Raw genomic sequence first — 18,967 nt, 5'->3', positions numbered from 1 at the left:
AACGGGCTCTCTACCAAGTAAATTGCCACGTACTTCAGAAGGGAGACTTTATGGGAAGGACTCTATAGAGGTGGAGAGAATGGCTGCCCTCCTCAGAGGGAGCTCATCAGTCAAGTGTTGACTCCAGCCTATGTTCCAGACAACTCTGCAGTTCAGAGCCTGGGCTAAAATAGTATTTAGAGTCCAAACCACCAACACAGAGCTTCAGAGGCTCTTCCTGTATCACTCCTAGGACATCTTTATTGCATAAATTTATCCTTCAAATTAGATCTTTAGATATTGTGACGTAATAGTTATATAACTGCATATATTAGGAAATGAGGTTATCGCTGCTCTGGTAGTCATCTTCTGAAGATGCAAACTTTTTAGGTCTTTATCATATAAAAGCTTATAACACCAGAAAAAAGGTTTTGGATTTGGTTTTGCTTTTTTTTGTTTGGATTTTTTTGTGGGGTTGTTTTTTGGTTTTTTTTAACCGATCTAGAATAGCTTGGTGAGTGAGCATGTTATTTCAGAATAAATATGATTTTACTTTGGAGTAACTACTGAGTTTAAAATAGTTGAGCAACTGTTCCTAAGTTAATAAAATCCTTTCTGAGAGTAAAATCACTGTAGGTGAATTACTTGGAAGCAATTAGATTATTAGAAAAACTGTTCTGCAGTGATTATATTGCAGTGTCAATACTGTGAAGCTTTCATAGCTAAACAAGTCCTGAGTAAAAAGGACCAGTTATTGACTGTCACTCTTAACGTAAATGAACTTTCAGAATGCTTCTGTTTAGAAAGTTTTGATGACAGTCTGGAGATCTGTTGCCATGATGAATACACTTTCTCTAAAATGGGTATTGGTGATCTGTGAATGATTAGTTTGTAACAAAAGATCAACTAAAAATAGGTTCAAGCCGCTGGGGATAATCTAATCCTTTAAATTATGGAGATGTGTGGAAATAAATTGGTAAGGCAAACAAGGAAAACCACTCTTGTTCCAGAGAGACTAGAGTACTTCTTAAATGAGTCTGTTTCTTGCAAGTTTTCAGTCTTTCCTGTGTAATGTGTACATTAGTTGTTTAACTTTCTGGAGATAGTACTTAAGAAAAATAAGCTGACTTCTGTTAACATGCAAACTGTTGCACCACTGTTTGTATTTTACATGAGTCTTGTCAGATTTTTTTTTTGCTTTGATAGACAAAGAATTGGTGCAAGGAATACTTTGCATAATGTGTCATTAATAATATGTAATGCTATAAAAAAATAATCAGGGCTTGTGAAGATGAATTCAGTTTACATAACAGATGTTGGTGGGACCTTTATTTCCAAATGTATTTTAATCAATGTCATCTAAAACATAAAAATAAAATAGTTTAAGAAGGCTTTAGAATGAATGAGAATGTTTACTTGAAGTTCCCACCTTAAAATTCATCAGTATGATGTTTTTTACTATAAGCTGTTTTCCAGGATTTTTTTCAACTGCGTGTTTTGTTTGTTGTCCATACATTCTTTTGGGCCACTACAAAGCTGAAATGGCTTAGTTATTCTGTGGGAGGTGTATCCACAGTCTGCGAGTATTCTACAAAATAAACACCTTTTTTTAAAAAAAAAAGTCTCTGAAAAACCTCAGAACTCTTCCCTGTGAAAAAATGTAACTTGTAAAAGAGGAGAAAAAACTTTTGTCATTTTGTTTCTCTTCAGTGTATATATTTTTTTTTCCACATTGATAAACAGAGGTAGAGTTGGTTTGAAGAAGTTGTTATTGATATGGTAATTAATTTAACACAAATTTTCTACTTAAGTTATTTTTATTTTCTTAGTATTTGATTTCCACCAAGCTGCTGATGGCATCCAAGAACAACAGAGGCAAGAACAAGCGGGAAAGAAGTAGGTAGTTTTATTTTGTCAAACATAGGATAACTTAGTACAAATATATGACTTCATACATTGGTTTTCTGTTATTGTTTGTCATCAACTTAAAAAAAATATTACCTATCCTTGTAACTCTTCAATGTGGAGTATGCAGGGATCATTTCTTATGCTTCAGTTCTCCAGTGGTTAGCAAAAGATTATATTCTTAATGAAAGGTGTGTATCTTGATATTTTGCCTTATGAAAAGGTTCCTAGTTCCTAATTTGCTTTATAAAAAGAGTTCCTGCTTCCAAATGTTTTAATTGTTTACTGGAGGTATTTGTTTCTGTACAAATATATTTCTGTTTATGAAGATTGAAGGATGCTTTTGTCATCTCCAAATAACTGAAATGTCTGATCTGACTAATTTGGTATCTCACAATGCTTCATTGTCAGAAGTGCAGGTAAATGTTTACATTGTCCACTACATGCTGCTACTGATGTTCTGAAGCTTTTGCAGCTTTTAGAAACCAGCTGCTATGTTTCTAACGTGTGATTTCCAAGTAGCTCACTAGTTCTTGGGGATGGGGAAAAAGCTGACAGAATTAACTGTGACATGTCTACAGCTGGAAAGTAATGCAACAGTATAGACTTCTGAGATACCAGTAAATTTAATCTCTCTTCTTGGAAGTTTGTCTATGTGGATGAAAAGTAATTCAGTCTTCCTTACTGAGACCTGTAAAAGGTATCATCCATGACAATAACCTTTAAGAGAATGTCTGATTTGAGCATATCTTGCTTCACACAGGTTGCTATTGAGTGATAACTTAGCAGTTATTCTTTTTCACGCTTGACTGTGCTGTACCAGCTGTCTAGTTACCTCTTATTTTAGGAATTAAAAAGTAAACAGGAAGAACATACATATATATGGAAGAGTATATGTTTTTTTAATGAGCCAGTATGTATATATTGGCTATTCTTGAATGTTTATGGAGCTCAAGCTAAAATTGCTGTATGACAATATTTGCAATTAAAAACACTGTCAGTCACTCAGCTACTTGGAGAAGGAACCACTTTATTAGTTAGTATTAAAGATTGTAAGGGAAAGCCCAGTGAAGAAATAACAACTTTTCTCCAATTAATTTTTCTAAAGAAACCCAGGAAAAAAGTTACATTCAAAGCTAAAAATCTTGAGTCTCTCTTAAAAGTGCTGTATTTCTTCATTCTGTGGGGTTCTTGAAATTCTGCAACAATCATACCGTTTTCGAGCTTTTTAAAACTGCTTATGGATTGAAAGTACTAAGCTATCTATTTCCTTTTAAATTTTAGTTTAAATTTTAAATCTAAGTGACTGCAGTGGGGGAAGTGCTACTAGAGGCTGACTAAGAACAGGCTATCATAAACTGATTATCAAAAGACTGTCTTCTGTTTGGGGGTGCAATGGGGAATTGAAATAATCTGCTAGCATGTCTAACTGTAGATTTGACTGCATAGCATATTTGGTATTAAAATTCTTTTGTGTCTAACACTTCAAAGTTGATCATTATAAATAGTGAGTTTATTTTTTATTTTAACAACGCTTTTATCTGTTCAAATGTAGCTCAAAGAAAGTCACAAGTAAGGCTCATGTAGCTTTCCTTGCAGAAAGGTTATAGAAGAGGTAATCTAATGTAGTATATTATGGTTGTACAATTGTTTTAACTTCTATAAATACAGTCTTCTGACAGCTTAACTCTTTTATGAATTGGCATGTCTTAATGAAACAAAATAAATAGAAACCAGCTCATCCTTAAAAATTCTCTGTGTAGGGTATGAATTGTGGTGGAGGCTAGACTCAGTTATTTAAGACACAGTATCCTGGTCTGGTTAAGTGATACTGTGTGATACAAAGTTGATTAGAATGTCTTTCTTTCTGGACTAGAGGCAAATATACCACTCCATGAGACTACTCAGTATTGTGTCTAATTGGAAGAATTTTGTTTTTTCTGGGATTATTGTTCCGATATCTACTCCAAACTACTAATGACCTAACTAAAATGAATTATGTACTGATTATGAACTGTATTTCAGTTCACTTATATGTCAATTGATACCCTTTAATATAAAGTTTAGGTATGACCTGTACCTTCTACTTGAAATGGAGTCCCTCTTGAACTGAGTTATGGTATGGTACCTTCAAGGTAGTTTGAAGAAATCTGGGCCACTTTCCATATACAGAATTTATAATTGAAGAAGATAAGGCTTTGTGTGTCTGTTCAGGGGAAAAAAAACCCCAACAAACCAAAATACTTTAAGTGTAGAACTAACCTTAGCAATGTATGGCAGACCTTTGAAAATGCTGCACACCTGATCGCTTCTTAAAAAGTTAATCTTTTGAGAGATGGGGAAGCTGTCTGATAATCTACCTATGATGAGTACAGTTTGGCTCAATTTTGATAGCTATTTAGGAAGACTGTCAGAAGACACTTTCTGAACTAGCTGTACTTCTCTGACCTGAAGTCAGTGCAAGCAAGTTGTATCTTATCGTATCACTGACATAAACTGGAATAGGCTTTTCAGGCAGAGTGGGTAGGTAAGGGTAAGAAAAAGAATTCAGGTTTTCAGAATCAGCTACAGTGGAAAATGTATTCCTGAACCCTTTCTAATGTACAGCATTTTGAGTATCATTGTTTCTCTTAGATGCTCGGCAGCGTTTTCTGTTTTCCTGGCTCCAACTGAGGCATTTAGAATGAAATGAAATATTTCTTACATAGAAAATTGAAATCCATACTGTTTGTGCTTTTGCTTTATGGAGGACTTTCTTTAGGTCTTCGGGACAGTTTTTTAGTTAGTTTAGTTCATAGTAATGAAGGATGTTGTCTTGGCATCCAACTCCTTAAGTATGGAAGTTGGGAATTGTGTACAAATAAATATGTAAGAGTTCACTAAAATTTGAAAAGTTACTGGTTTAAAAACAGAAGTATATAGAAGATTTATATATTTATGTCTATAAACAATGATTCTGAATCTAAGTTGCATACTAAAAGTATCTCATGTTTTAAGTGCTTATGCTCACAATTAACAACATTTCATTTTATGCTAAGGATGTATTAGCTTTAAAGAAAAAACACCTTAGTTTTATATCAAGAATAACTCCTGTTATTATCTTTTGAAAGTTTGGGAACTACCAAAAAAGGAATTGGTCCAGTGTATTCTTCAAAAGCAGCTCGAAGTGGACTCAGAATGTGTGATCTTGTTTCTGATTTTGATGAATTTTCTGAGAGGTAATTTCTGTGTTTTAGTGTACAGTTGTAAGCATAGTTTTCACTTTCTGGGTAGTACCTTGTGGAAGCAATTACATCTGATTGCTGTTACTTTTTAAATTAAAAATTATTTTTAAATTATAATTATAATTTTATTAAATATTATATTTAGAATGAAAATATTTTATTGTTTAATCACTAAATAATTTCAGATGTGTAACCAGTAAAACCTAGGGTTGGTGGGGGCATGAGAAGGAAAACAAAGACCTTAGTGAAGCATTTTTGCTTTCCAGGTTCAAAGTGTTAGCCAATCAGTACAAAGCGATATACCCTACCTTAGAGATAGATATTGAAGGGGAATTGAAAAAGCTCAAGGTAAGCCTGCTTCTGTCTGTTAAATGATATAATCTCTGCGTGCAGTTATATGTAAATCTGGTGACTGATGATTGTGCTTGTGTGAGGACTTATAATATATATCATGGGAAATTGGTATGTGTCAATTTTAGAGTCTGCTAGCATCTTTAAATAGACACTTTAGACCCTGATTTACGCGCATTTCAAGACCTGGTTTCAAGAGAAATACTGTAAACTTTAAGAAAAAGGCTTGTATAGGGAGAACTATTTTTGACTTCCACATGCTCAAACATACTGGCTAGGAGAAAAAAGACTCAGGATTGTAGTTGGGGAAGGTATGTTTTATTTTAAAGCAACATACTAACTCCTTGTGTCAGAAACTTAAGCATTGAGGTATTATTATTACTTATTATTCTAAGTAATAAACCTTAAGGAAAAAAAAATACTGTCTAACAACACAGAAAAATGTAAGTTGATAGCAACAGAACTAATGAAGCCTGATTGCCAGCAAACTAGTCTTGTGGTTAATTATGAATGCTGATTTGATGTTTTCCCTGCAACTGGGACAGTTATGAGATTTCTCACTAGTATTAATTCTCTTATGCCTAATAGTGTAATTTTTGCAGTGCACCCAAGTTCTTATTTGAAAAAATTGTCGGGTGTCTTACCCTTACCCAGCCTTTTTGTTTCTGCATTTTAGGGAAACTTAACTGTATGAGATTTTTTTTTACCCCTTAGAAAACTTCAACCAAATTTGACAAATTGTTTAAAACTATTGAGGCATGTGTGGAACAGGGAAAGGCATGCATGTTCAATTCTTTCAGAAAACTGGGCCAAAGAAACCATCCTTCGAGTATCTTTAGTTGCCACTAAACTCAGTTTACCAGCTCTAGAATGTGAGAGTTCTTAGCAGTTCTGCCTTTCTTTAAATAATATCTGTTATGTTGAGTTCTAGTATTTTTATCAATATGTAGACCTAAAAATCAGTTACAGCTGAGTTTTTTACGCTTTATAGTTTACTTAATACGCATTAGGATTACAGAATATCAGAAACTCATTGTTAGGCTGGAAACATAATGTGTATTTGTAGCTTGAGAAAGAAATGCTTGCACTTAATGTTTGTTTTATGCTAATGCACTTGATTAAATTCTGAAAGACAAAGTGTTATATTTCAGGTGAAGTGAATCATGAGAATGAGAACTTCCATGTGTTCTCATGGGGAAAAAGGCTGTGTACCAAGTATTATTCTGAACATTACTGGCTTCTTACACACTGCTACTCAGTGGCATTCAGGCACTCGACCCTTAATTCCACTGAATAGCTTTTTACTCTTACTTGCAAACATACCTGTATGTATATTGCAAATTAATGCTGCTTTACAGTTGTGTGCACTTGTTGGCTTCAGATGGCCAGAAATGGAACTTACCACGTGCTAGTTTTGCAAGAGAGATTTTGAACATTTGGAAACAAAATACCGAATACAGTAAAGTCTTGTGATCAAGCTTGAATATTTCTGAAGCATTTCAAAAGTTTGGATTTTATTGATTTAGGTTGGGTTTTTTTGCCCTCTTCCCCCCCATTCCCCCCCCCCCCCCCCCCCTTTTGTTCTTTCTTTCCTCATAGGACGAGCATACCTGTGTATTGTCTGAGTCTAATGTTTTTCCTTCCCTTGGTCACATATTATGGCATATTTAGCATTTCTTTATGTTCGCTTTTTGTTTTTAAAAGGAGTAAGAGCATTGTTATGAGGGAGCAATAGGGCAATAGCAGTTGTACTCTGGCTGGCTTTATCGCAATGAAATTATACTATACAATATTCTTTTGTATTATTCAGGGCTGCATGGAAAAAATCAAACCAATGGTAAGGGATGGTGTTTATTTCATGTATGAGGCTTTACATGGACCACCAAAGAAGATTTTAGTAGAAGGTGCAAATGCAGCACTGTTGGACATAGATTTTGGTAGGTATAACCTTTTTGAGACATGCTGCTATATACTTATGTTGTGAAAGAGGAATGCTAAATATAAACTCTTCCATGCTTAGCTATTCTTATGGCAGAAGTGTTTTGTATTTTGGAAGAAGAGTACTCTATGACTAGCAAATAATTAGGTGGGGTGGAAAAGTTTTTAATTAAATTCTTTCAAAAAGCTTTAGACTCTCCCAAGATTAATTATTTGAATGACAGTAAAGATCAGGTGACTTTTCTTAAATAGAGTATAGCTCTTACTTCAGTGTCTATAAATTTCATATGAAATAACTCACAGTTGTATACATTATGGAAAACACTTGAGAAGAAAAATGGTGAGCTTTGAGAGGCATATATGCAAAATACTTGTTGACTTTTGAAGAATCAGCTTGTATTTTTTTTAAACCCTTTATATAACACTTTTCCACTGTTTCATGATGTAAGGAAAGATGTTGGGAATCTGGATTGCTAATGAAGCAAAAGTGAAAAGATTATCCCAGTCAATTTGCAATTATAAATGGTGCAGTTTTAAGAAAAACACTGTAATTTTGCTAATAAAATTAGAAGCTTCTATATAGAAGCAGCTTTTTTAAAAATGAGATTATTAAACATTTGTTACCATTATATTGTAAGGACGGATAAATTATTATACCTCTGTATAGGCATGAGCAGCCTGTGTGATTGGCTCCTGCATTTTGTCACATTTTTTCTTCAGTCTCACTAGTCTTGTAACTGCATCGTTTTTATGTTGGAAAGATGCTTAAGACTGAAGTTGAAGCCTATAAGGACTACTGTCAAAACAAATACAAAATTGGCACGCACTCTGCTTTCAACTGATAGGAGTTCTGGTACTGGGCATTTTCAAACGTGTTGAGTTTGAAAGCCTCCTCTTTTAAGAGGAAGCTGTGTCAAAGATTAGTCACTATAAGTGTGAGCCCCAAGTTTTCCCATGATAATCTGAATATTGGAAGAAACTTCCTTTTTTAACAAGTCAAAAAAAAGAAGTCTTCGAATATGCTTGTCACAGGGAAATGTTTGATGCAAAACTGAGATATTTGCAGAAAACTCTAGGTGGGGTTGTTTTTTGTAAGTAGTAAGGATTTTAGATTTCATGTAAGTATAGGAAACGCAAATAGTCTGAAACTCATCAGGTATGTCTATAATATGTACAGAGTTGTTCGGGTTACTTAGGTTTTTCTCCTGCCTGTGCTGCGAGACACGCGCACAGAGAGAATATTGGCTTTCCTTAGGTAGATACCATCAGTGGATTGGACACTTGGGTTAACAATAGACAAGTCCTAATCAAAAGATTTGATTTGAGCATTTTGAATGAGGCTGTTTTCTGTGCCTTGGTGCACAGAAGTCTTAATACTGAAGTGAGTTTTATGAATGTGTGTCTGTTGGCAGTGAATATGGTAAATCCTCAGCCTTGCAGTCCATCCTACTTTTCTGGAGTGTGTAGTGAAGCTCACATGCGTGTGTGTCTGTAGGTGTGGGGATGTGTGATGATCTGTGTTTTTAAACAGAGTGAGGATAAACCAATGTCAGTATACCAGACTGGGAGCTGAAAATGAGTAAGAATTGTCTCATTGCATCTGTTTGTGACATCCACTAGCAATATTTACCTGTCAGTAAAGAAAAGTTCAACTACTGTGTCCTAAGAGAGACTAATTAGTGTGTGCAAATGACTTTTACGTATCACCTGTAAGCCCGTGTCTTTCTCTTGATAGATTTAAGTTAAAGAAGCTAGAGATGCCTGAAGCTAGTCTGCAAAATCTCACTGAACAGTCTCTGAAGGATTTTTGACTTTTTAAAGTTATCTGTGTTGCTTTCAGTTCCTTTTGTCTTGGCTGTTCCTCTCTTACCCATCTCTGATTCTTGCAGTAAAAGAAAAAAAAGTCTGAAGCATGAGGTAGAAGTCTCTTGCTTGTACATAGTGACTGTGTGACTGAAGCATTTGGGCACAATTCAAATCAACTAAGGACTGGCATGCTCTGTTTCATCTTCCATTACTTTTTTTTTTTTTGAAGTGTAAACCTAAGGATTTGGAGACATTTAACTCTTTTATCTTTGTTGTCCGGGCTGTTTTTTATGAGGGCTGAATATTTAGGTAAAGACAGATTCTCACCACTAACGAACTAGACTGTATTCTAGGAGTTGTCTTTTTCTTTCTTTAATTGTGGAAATACTTTTTTTTCCATTTGATTGTGTAAGCAAAATTGTGCTTTACAAAATTCTACATTTCTTTGCACTTTGTTATCCTTGTAATGTGCTGACCAGTTTGTAAAGCTTGTATTTATTTTTTTCTTCCCAAATGAAAAATGGTAAACCTGTATTTTCTGTTTAATACCATTTTCTTAAAAGTCTTCCTTCAAATGTTCACATTGTTCTATTAGTGAGTATATTTTATAGAAGATAGCAAGGCATATTTTTCTGGTGTCTTATGCCAATTTTTGACTTGTCTGATCATTCAGAATGGTTATGTAGTCAACTTTTGCCTCTGTACCAGTTGAAGCAAGTGGTAAGATTTCTACCTTTTTCAGTAAAGAAGGATCAGACAATGTACATACAAAACTAAGAGCTCATTAATAAGACCTCATTAAATATGTTCTTGGGCACAAAATACTGTTCTTGTGCCTGTTGGTTTTGGTTTTTAGTGTTGTAAAACCTAGGTAAGTGCAATGCAAATACTATTCCTCACCAGGTTAGATTTATGGGGTTTTGTTTTGTTTTGGTTTTTTAAATGTTTAAAATCACTGTTTTAATTATTAAAACCATTTTTCTTAAATAGGCACATACCCTTTTGTGACTTCATCAAACTGCACAGTTGGAGGTGTGTGTACAGGTCTGGGCATGCCACCGCAGAATGTCGGGGAAGTGTACGGAGTTGTGAAAGCATATACAACGAGAGTTGGAATTGGTGCCTTTCCTACAGAACAAAACAATGTGAGTATTATCAGCCCTAGGTGTGACCTGTAACTGAATGAAATAACTTGGTGTGTCTGTCTTATGTTGCATCAGCGTTACTGGTTAAATACAAGTAGATGACGGTGTGTTTGGATGCCTCATTCTTCTGATCTGAGTGTCAGTTCTCAGACCTTGCTATGGAATAGAAGGCTAGAGCAGGAACAGATTTTAAGAGATTTGCTCAAGTAGCATTCTCTTGAATTAGAAATAGCATTTTGTATTTCTGTTTTCATTCCAATGACAACTTTGTGATTAAATTAGGGGAAGAACTTTTAAGTTAACTTACAATATGCAAAATGCATCATGTATTGCAAAAAAAAAGGCTCATGTAATAGTACTACTCTTTGTTAGGAAATTGGAGAATTGCTGCAAGCAAGAGGTAAAGAGTTTGGTGTTACCACTGGTAGAAAGAGAAGATGTGGTTGGCTGGACCTTGTGTTACTCCGATATGCCTACATGATTAATGGATTTACTGCGTGAGTTATTTTGACAGCTTTGCTGGCAACTTGACATAAAATGCTGAAATGCTGCAGATTACTGTAAATTGTACATACACTATTTAGTAATGTTCAGACTGTTAGTATTGATTTGTTGATTGTTTTGATATTTTGATAAATTAACTCTCCCTCATTTTTCCTAGCATTAAATGTTTTTATAATCTCACATTTTCGTACTTGTAAATTTTTCTTTACTTACAGCACATCATTATTTCTCACTTAAAATGATCCAAGAAGCACTTATGTATCTTAGTACTTGATGCTTCAAGCTACCTCAACCTCTGCCATCCCACCAAACCAAATCAAATGCATTACAAGGGTCTTAAAACCTGGTACAGTTTGTGGGTTTTGTTTTGTTAGTTTGTTTTCAAAATAAGACAGATGGGAACCCATCAGTATCATCAGCAGTATGTGTAAATGTAGAAAATTTGGATATGGCTTTGGGATTTTAATTAAAATGAAAAATAGGTATCTGAAACAAAACTGGTATAAAATTTCTAGTAGATGAACTTGGGTAAATACATGCTTTACTTGAATTTTCCTGGTTTTGTCCTTTGTGTTTTTTACTTAAAATAGAATGCAGCCAGGTATTTAGAGAGCCAGTGTTTATTTTGCTGCCTTTACTGTAGAACAGGAACATTTGGCAGACGACAGGAACAGACAGCGACAAGCATCATGCTATGAAGCCATCTCAAATGAATGGTCATAAAGTGTCTTGGCAGCACTTGGACCAATTAACATTCTAACACTTAAAGCTATAGACCAGTCCCTTTAATTGGAGAATACTTGGTCTTTGAATTTTACTGTTTTCTCATAGCACTAGATCTAAGGACACAACAAAAAGGCTGTTTGTGTGGTTTGGTTTTGGTTTTGTTTTGTTTTAAGTCACACCAGATAAATAGATTAGTGCCATATGAGCTATTTTTCTAAGGAAAGACAATTAATTGCAATGTGCAGGAATCAATTTTTCTTTTGGTATTATTACAATGTGATGAGAGTTGTTGAACTTGTTTAACCAGAGTAATGTTTCTTTATAGTTTGGCGCTTACCAAATTGGATATCCTGGATGTATTTCCAGAAATCAAAGTTGGTGTTGCATACAAACTAGATGGTGAAATCATACCTCATTTTCCTGGTAAGACTGCTTGTTTAACAATTTTAGATTTTGGTGAAATGTAATCTGATACTTAAATGCATTTCACTTGTAAAATTTATGACAGGAATGTGTTACATCAGCATCAAGCCACTAATGTCTTCCCAGATGCACCAGAGAGACGCTGTATCACACCTGTACTTGCACCCTAAAGACACCTGTACCAAATACTGTCATTTGTCTACTAGAAAGATACAAAGTGCTATATAAAGCTTCTTAAACATTGTTACTGCTTTATCCCTTCCCTTTAATACAGCCTGCATTACCTTCAAGCTAAATTAGAAGCTACTAATATAGTATACTATATTATATATAGTATACTAATAAACTAATACATACTCTAAACCCAGTATTTTACTCCCACTACAGTATTCATCCCCTCTTCTAGAAGGGCAGGTCTTCATTTAAGCATGTGGTGGATTACATGAGAGAACTGATCCGGTTGAAAAGACAGGTTTTTCTCTCCCTGTGTTATTTTTCTAACAGTTCACTTCCTTTTAATGGTTCACAGAGCAGCCAAAAACCTGTCACACCTACGCAATGGAAAAGAGGGAAAAGGGGTGGGGGAGGAAATGAGCGATTAGCTTAGGTGAAAGCAAGACTATTTTCTAATGCAGGACCAAGAGACATCAGTTTAGCGTGATAGAAACTATAGCTCCTGCAGAGGACAGTGGTCATTTTAGTGATAATTTTTACCTGGAAAATGTATCTGCATGTTAAAATATTCAAATATCACAAAACATTGTTTTCACGGATAATGCATCTTTTTCAGTTTGCTATAGTGGAGATACTCCAGAAAAGGGGAGAATGCTAACCAGTACTAAAGATTGGGGTTTTTGATTTTCTAATGTGCACATAACTGCCCGTTTTGCATTCTAATTGCTACCTCAGGGTTTGAGGCTGGTCGCGGGTTACATTTTTCATATGATATCAGCAGAGAACTTTTTGTGGGTGAGGAGATCAACTGTAGTAATCAGATACAACTCACTGTAGGATTTATGTAGATGTAATTATGTATAAAGGAATAAGTGATGATCTGCCAGCAGTCCTTGAAAATAGCACATATCTGTTAGGGAAATTCATAAGGGATTATCAAAAAATCTTCTGTTTCACCATGTGCTTGGGGGAGTTCTCTAATTGATTTGCCCTCCAGAATCATCAGACAAAAGTGGCAGTTACAATCTGAATGCATACTGAATGACATGGTGTGCACTTTTATTCAGGAAATTTAGTACTCGTCTTGCGCTAAACCAGGGAATGCTTTTCCCTTTTTAAGACTCAGATATCGCCTGATAGATACCCTTATCAAAATATTAAGGAAATTTATGTGTACTTTAGATGGCCTTTGAACATAATGGAGATCAGTCGTTTGAATTGAGAGTAAATGCTTCATCTGTGGCCCTGTCATCTAACCTGGGGACTATTTGGACTGTCTTGTGCTCAAGCCAGGCGGACCTTCTCTGGCAGTCCATCATTAAAGATGACATAAACAGGTGGCCATGTTTTCCAGTACTAAGACTTCAGTGATTACTTTTTTTTTTTCTCCCCCCCCCATTCATCGTGTGCCTCAAATGGGACCAGAGTCTTCTTACAACTCCTGAGGGCAGACTTTGCTCCTTGTATGTGGCCAGGTAACAGGTAGCTGACCTTTGGTCATAGCAGCACAACGTGGCTCACCTGCCTAACTCTATTTTTCTTTACTGTATGAACAATTAAGAATTCTGGTAGAAATTTAGTAGAAGCTGTTGTCTTTGCTGTTGACGTGCTGTCTTCCTTAAGTGTCAGGAAGAAGTTTGAGCTGAACTTCTGGTAAGCTGGAAGATGCTGTCTCTCACAGTGCCTCTGTGTTCCATACCTCTCTCTTTGCTATACTCTTCAACATTTGGCAGCATTTTCAGCACATATGCTGCAGGTTACTTATTACCCCTGCCTCTGGCATAAAAACCAAAAAGGTAACTTCTTCCCACTTTGTGTTTTGTTTTGCAGACCATTAGATTATTTCTGATGTCTACATCTCTGCATGCTGTGCACTTGTATAACTTATTTTTTTAAAACTTGCCATTTTGGCATTTTTTATTTAATTTAGAAGAGATCTAGTCTGGGAATCTCTTGCTGGCAGGGTATTTCTTTCTCTCTCCCCTCCCTACCCTCCCACTCTCTTGGAGATGTTAGTGATTTACCCTTCTTGTGAAATGACTGTCTCTAAATTAGAAGCACACACAGTGCCCATCATCTCAGGAAAAACATGCCATATTTCCTATATTGTTCCTTTTTCCAGCTGGATCAGAGAGTCATACGAGTCTCACTTGGTTTTTTTAGCTTAGATTTCTGTGGGCATTTCATAATCTCCTGTTAAGAAAGAACTGAAAATGTCTTGTAAATTTACAGCTGACTTCAGTTGGTATCATTGAGGCTGTAGTCTTTTGCTATGGAGCTGGCCAGTATCTTCATTTCTGTTCAGTCACAGGAGTTTATGAAAGAAAGGTAGAACTCCCTGCTAGCTCTGAGCTGATCAGTTTAAAAGGAATGTGAAAGCCATGGTCTAGTCCTGCTAGTGCCTCCAGTCCAATTTCAGGCATCAGTTGATCTCAGCACAGACACAACCTCTAGCTCAGGAGACTTTGAAAACAGATCCTTAGGAAATTGGGAGATTATTTTGGAGAAGCTTTACTTCATGCTTGCTTTTTTTTCTTGTGCTCTTTCCCTGGGCATCTTCTGTAGATTAAAGAAAGAGCTAGGACATGGTGCTAGATGCACTTTTGGTCTGACCTATATGACTGTTTTTATGTTCCGTTTCTGGAAATTGCTGGAGGATCTTTCTTTTACAATGGTGCCAAGATCCCAAATTTCAGCTATTCTTTTTTGAGTTGGAAGTAACATCACATCATTCCCTCTCCAAATTATGCTACCAGACTACCAGATACTATTATATCTGCTCTTTCTGTTATCTAATTCAGCTGTTAATAAGGAATATTCCAGAAAGTCTAAAAGATAAATCCCCTAAGGGAAGAGCTGAGAGAAATCTAGATGATGACTACATCTGTTACTACACTGAGTTTATGGCTTATCTTTACCACACATCATCTTTTATCACACCTGCTGGAGCAAAATGAATCATTTGAAACATGAAGAAATTTATCCCTTCTTTTTCTTCCTCTCTTTTGGGGAAGTAAGGAATCGAACTAATACAGACTAATGGAAGATCGTAGACAAGATTAGACAATTCAATTCTAAGTGTTTTCAGATTTCTCCCAGCTAGCCTTGTCAGAGAGGCTTCAAAGTAAAAATGCCTGTGGACCTCCAAGATTAGGTGTTCAGTCACTTTCTTTCCCTCTTCAGAAAGAGGAAGGCTAGCATTTTATTCTAGACCATCTGCAATGCCTGGAGATTAGTATGTGGTTTTGCACTTTGAATATAGCTATTCTGTTTTACAGATCACCTGGTCAGCAGCCAACACCTCAGTTGTTACTGCTGATGACATTAAAGGAAGTGCTTATCTGTGGCTTCTGCAACCCAACATCCTTAATGTGCTTGCCTGTTTGTCCTGATTACAACAAGTATTGATTCAGGATCATTTGCCTTAACCTGTGAACACCTTAGTCCAAAAATTGTGCATTTCTTCACTGTTGTAAGCTTTGAAGTCAGTAGAGCATAGTCCTTTTTCACCCTTACTCAAAATGCCTAGTTCATAAAGGCTGTCCTTGCAACATTGCTACTATTGAACTCCTACTTGTGCCAGGACAAATTATTCAGTATGCTGAGCTTGAGTTTGTTGGCTACACACACGCTGGAGGGGAGTAGCTGTGGTTTTGTATTTGCACCTCTACTGTGCCTCTTGCACCTAAAACCTTTTCCCAGGTTGACTAGGTGTCTTTGCAGGAATGACTTGATCTGAGACATGGAGCTTACATAACATGAATTACAGGGGAATTACTTTTCCTGAAAAGGTGTTTTCTGAACTGAAGAGATAGTGGTTTAAGAAAAACATATGTATGTGACTGAGTACTGGAATTCCTAGTCTAAGTCCTCATATTTTTTTTCCTCTGCTTATTTTAACAAAAAAGGACACTTCAGCACCTTTAGTGCTGGTGTTACCTTATGAGTAAATGTCTTTGTATAACAAAAGAATAAAAAGCTTTGCACAGTTATGTGTTTAGTGGTAGAGAATATATAATCTTTGTAGACATAATATTTTTGTTCCTGTTTGCTTCTCAGCCAACCAGGAAGTCTTAAATAAAGTAGAGGTTCAGTATGAGACACTCCCAGGATGGGATACGGACATATCAAATGCAAGGACGTTTGATGAGCTGCCTGTAAATGCACAAAATTATGTACGCTTTATAGAAATGGAGTTGGGTGTTCCTGGTAAGTAAAACAGATTTTGTTACTGTTTTGGTTTTTTCCTGCTCAGTGAAACCTGTCTTGTACTTTGCCTTAATGAACATTCAAAATATCAAAAACTAGTTTGTAGCTGTGCTTATTTTAATGTACCTGGTGATACTTGTCACTATTGTTTTACTTTTTTTCATCTATCTATTTAGCTGTTGAATTGAAAATTTTCAAAAGTTTTAATATGCATTCTTTCTTTGGTTTATATTACAGTTCTTGTTGAACTGAGGTTTTTATAACTTGCTTAAGTATTTTTCAGATTGGTTATAATCGGGGTTTAGTTCTGCTGCTATTATAAAGTCAGTGGGGCTACTGGTATATTAATACAATTAAATATATGTGACAGTAAGGGGTCCTAAACTAACAAATTTCTCTTATGCTCCCTAATAAAGATCATAGAACCACAGAATGGTTTGGGTTGGAAGGGACCTTAAAGATCACCTAGTTCCAACCCCCCTGCCAGGGGCAGGGACACCTTCCACTAGACCAGGTTGCTCAAAGCCCTGTCCAACCTGGCCTTGAACACTTCCAGGGAGGGGGCAGCTACAGCCTCTCTGGGCAACCTGTTCCAGTGCCTCATCACCCTCACAGTAAAGAATTTCTTCCTTATATCTAATCTAAATCTACCCTCTTTCAGTTTAAAACCGTTATTCTTCACCCTATCCCTACACTCCCTGGTAAAGAGTCCCTCCCCACCTTTCCTGTAGCCCCCTTTAACTACTGGGAGGCTGCTATAAGGTCTCCCTGGAGCCTTCTCCTCTCCAGGCTGAACAACCCCAGCTCTCTCAGCCTGTCAGATGATCCTGTGGTTCCATCCAAAGCTGGGAATGAGACGATGATGCAAATCTTTACTTTTCTGACAGTTTCTATGTATCCTTTTTCCTATGATCTGGAAAACTGATTTATTTATTATGGCAGCTTCAAGACTGTTCCTGCTTTTCTGAGTTATCAATGCATTCTTACTTTGAGAACAGTAGACATAGTTATCATTTCTTAATGTACTAATAGTATATGCTGTGTTTTTCTTATGACTATGGTACTTAAGATCTTAAGCACTTAAGAAGATAAGTTTGTATCTTAAGATACAATCTGATCTTGCTTTGTATTACTTATAATAAAAGTTTGCTTTTCTCTCCTGCAGTTAAATGGATTGGAGTAGGGAAATCCAGGGAATCAATGATCCAGCTGTTTTAAAGATTTCAGATGCATGGAAGAAAGCACACTCCTCAAAAGACTGCTCATTCTTAAATGCATTAGTAGCCCGCAAAGCAAAGATGTTGGAAAGATAGATTTTTTGCATGGAAAGAAATGCTAGAGTTGATACCCCCAAATCAGTCGCTACTCCTGAAAGAGACTTTAACATGAACCTCTATCAGTTCTTGTTCAACTGCAATTTCCAGGACACTTGTCATTGTTGTTCAAGGTGCCATCAGATTTTTTTTCTTTACCTAATATTTACTTCATAATGTAATTCCTGTTTGAAAATCTAAGGTAGCATTACTTTCATGACTGTTTGTCTTTGTTATCTTCTCTCTGCTTTTGGCGGTGTTACTTCCCTGAAATTTTAGACAGTAAAAATAATGCAGTTTTGCACAGATAGTTTTACATCCTCATTATTTGTATTCCTAAAGCTGTTGTATTCTTAATGGCTGCTCTTGTGAGTAATTAAAGAGGGGGATTCTGATTTTATAATGCTATAAATGCTGTCTAAATTATTGTGTGATCCGTTTTTTAAAAAAAGATGTGATGCCAAGTTGTTAAGAATGTCCAGGTTTTTTTAGCTGTATAACACAGAAAACTTACTCTTTGTAACTCACAGAGGACACCGAAGTGTTTACCAGGAAGTGTGCCCAGACAGTTAGAAAATTGATATTGTAAAAAGTTCATTTGCGATTATTAAAGAACCTTCTGATTTTGAGTTAAATGTTTTATAATGTAACTCTTTTTTTTTCCTGTATTTTAAAAACCCTGTACTTCTCTACTTCCCATGCACGTATCTCAAACCGTTTCCCCAATTAAATGAGGTTATATTTATATTTGGTGAGAAGTCTAACATTTTGACGCCCTTTTAAATTCCTTTCTACATAGCCTATAGAAGATCTTTCTCTGGAGAACTGGCAAAGCACAGACACTTTTGTAATTATAGATTGAAGATGCTTTAGGAATAACATTTAAAGTATTCAATGTATTTGCTTTAGATGTAGGGAAAATAACAAGTATTCACCTCAAGACATCTAACATTTTGGCTTATTAGTGTTGGGGAATGTTCTAGAATTTTTAAAATTTATAACCATTATTATATGTTCCAAAGAATCTGATTTCTTTTTGACAACAACCCAATGATTACATATTCCCTTTCCAGATTTTTTGAGAATGAGTTTGTTTTTACACACTGTACTATGGTATTCATGTGCTTCCTTTTCACTTAAAATAAAACTTAGTTTCCTAAAAATAAGTTTGTATCAAGGTGGGGCAGTAGTTTTAGATTTAGTTTAGTAGATTTTGGCTGTGCAGGTGAATATAAGATCCGAGGCCTTTCCAGGTTATGTTTTAGGTGAC

At 35.8% G+C, this 18,967-nt stretch overlaps 1 protein-coding gene across 3 annotated transcripts in view; it reads left to right on the top strand.

Annotated features, from left to right (window-relative positions):
- ADSS2 (adenylosuccinate synthase 2) overlaps positions 1 to 18,442 on the top strand; it is a 39,166-nt gene extending 20,724 nt beyond the window's left edge. For all 3 annotated transcript variants that reach the window (XM_074863257.1, XM_074863256.1, XM_074863258.1), the window contains 9 exons: positions 1,809 to 1,875; positions 4,995 to 5,102; positions 5,375 to 5,456; positions 7,270 to 7,396; positions 10,194 to 10,348; positions 10,721 to 10,845; positions 11,904 to 12,001; positions 16,235 to 16,384; positions 17,550 to 18,442. In XM_074863257.1, coding sequence (XP_074719358.1) covers positions 5,062 to 5,102; positions 5,375 to 5,456; positions 7,270 to 7,396; positions 10,194 to 10,348; positions 10,721 to 10,845; positions 11,904 to 12,001; positions 16,235 to 16,384; positions 17,550 to 17,602 — 831 coding nt within the window. In that variant the 5' untranslated portion in view covers positions 1,809 to 1,875; positions 4,995 to 5,061 and the 3' untranslated portion in view covers positions 17,603 to 18,442. The remainder of the gene's footprint in view (positions 1 to 1,808; positions 1,876 to 4,994; positions 5,103 to 5,374; positions 5,457 to 7,269; positions 7,397 to 10,193; positions 10,349 to 10,720; positions 10,846 to 11,903; positions 12,002 to 16,234; positions 16,385 to 17,549) is intronic.
- The last annotated feature ends 525 nt before the right edge of the window (positions 18,443 to 18,967 follow it).

Source organism: Strix uralensis, chromosome 3 (assembly GCF_047716275.1).
Source record: "Strix uralensis isolate ZFMK-TIS-50842 chromosome 3, bStrUra1, whole genome shotgun sequence".
In the NCBI taxonomy this organism is placed as follows: domain Eukaryota; kingdom Metazoa; phylum Chordata; class Aves; order Strigiformes; family Strigidae; genus Strix; species Strix uralensis.
The sequence above is the reverse complement of the archived record's forward strand: the minus strand, read 5'-3'. Positions and strand labels throughout refer to the sequence as shown.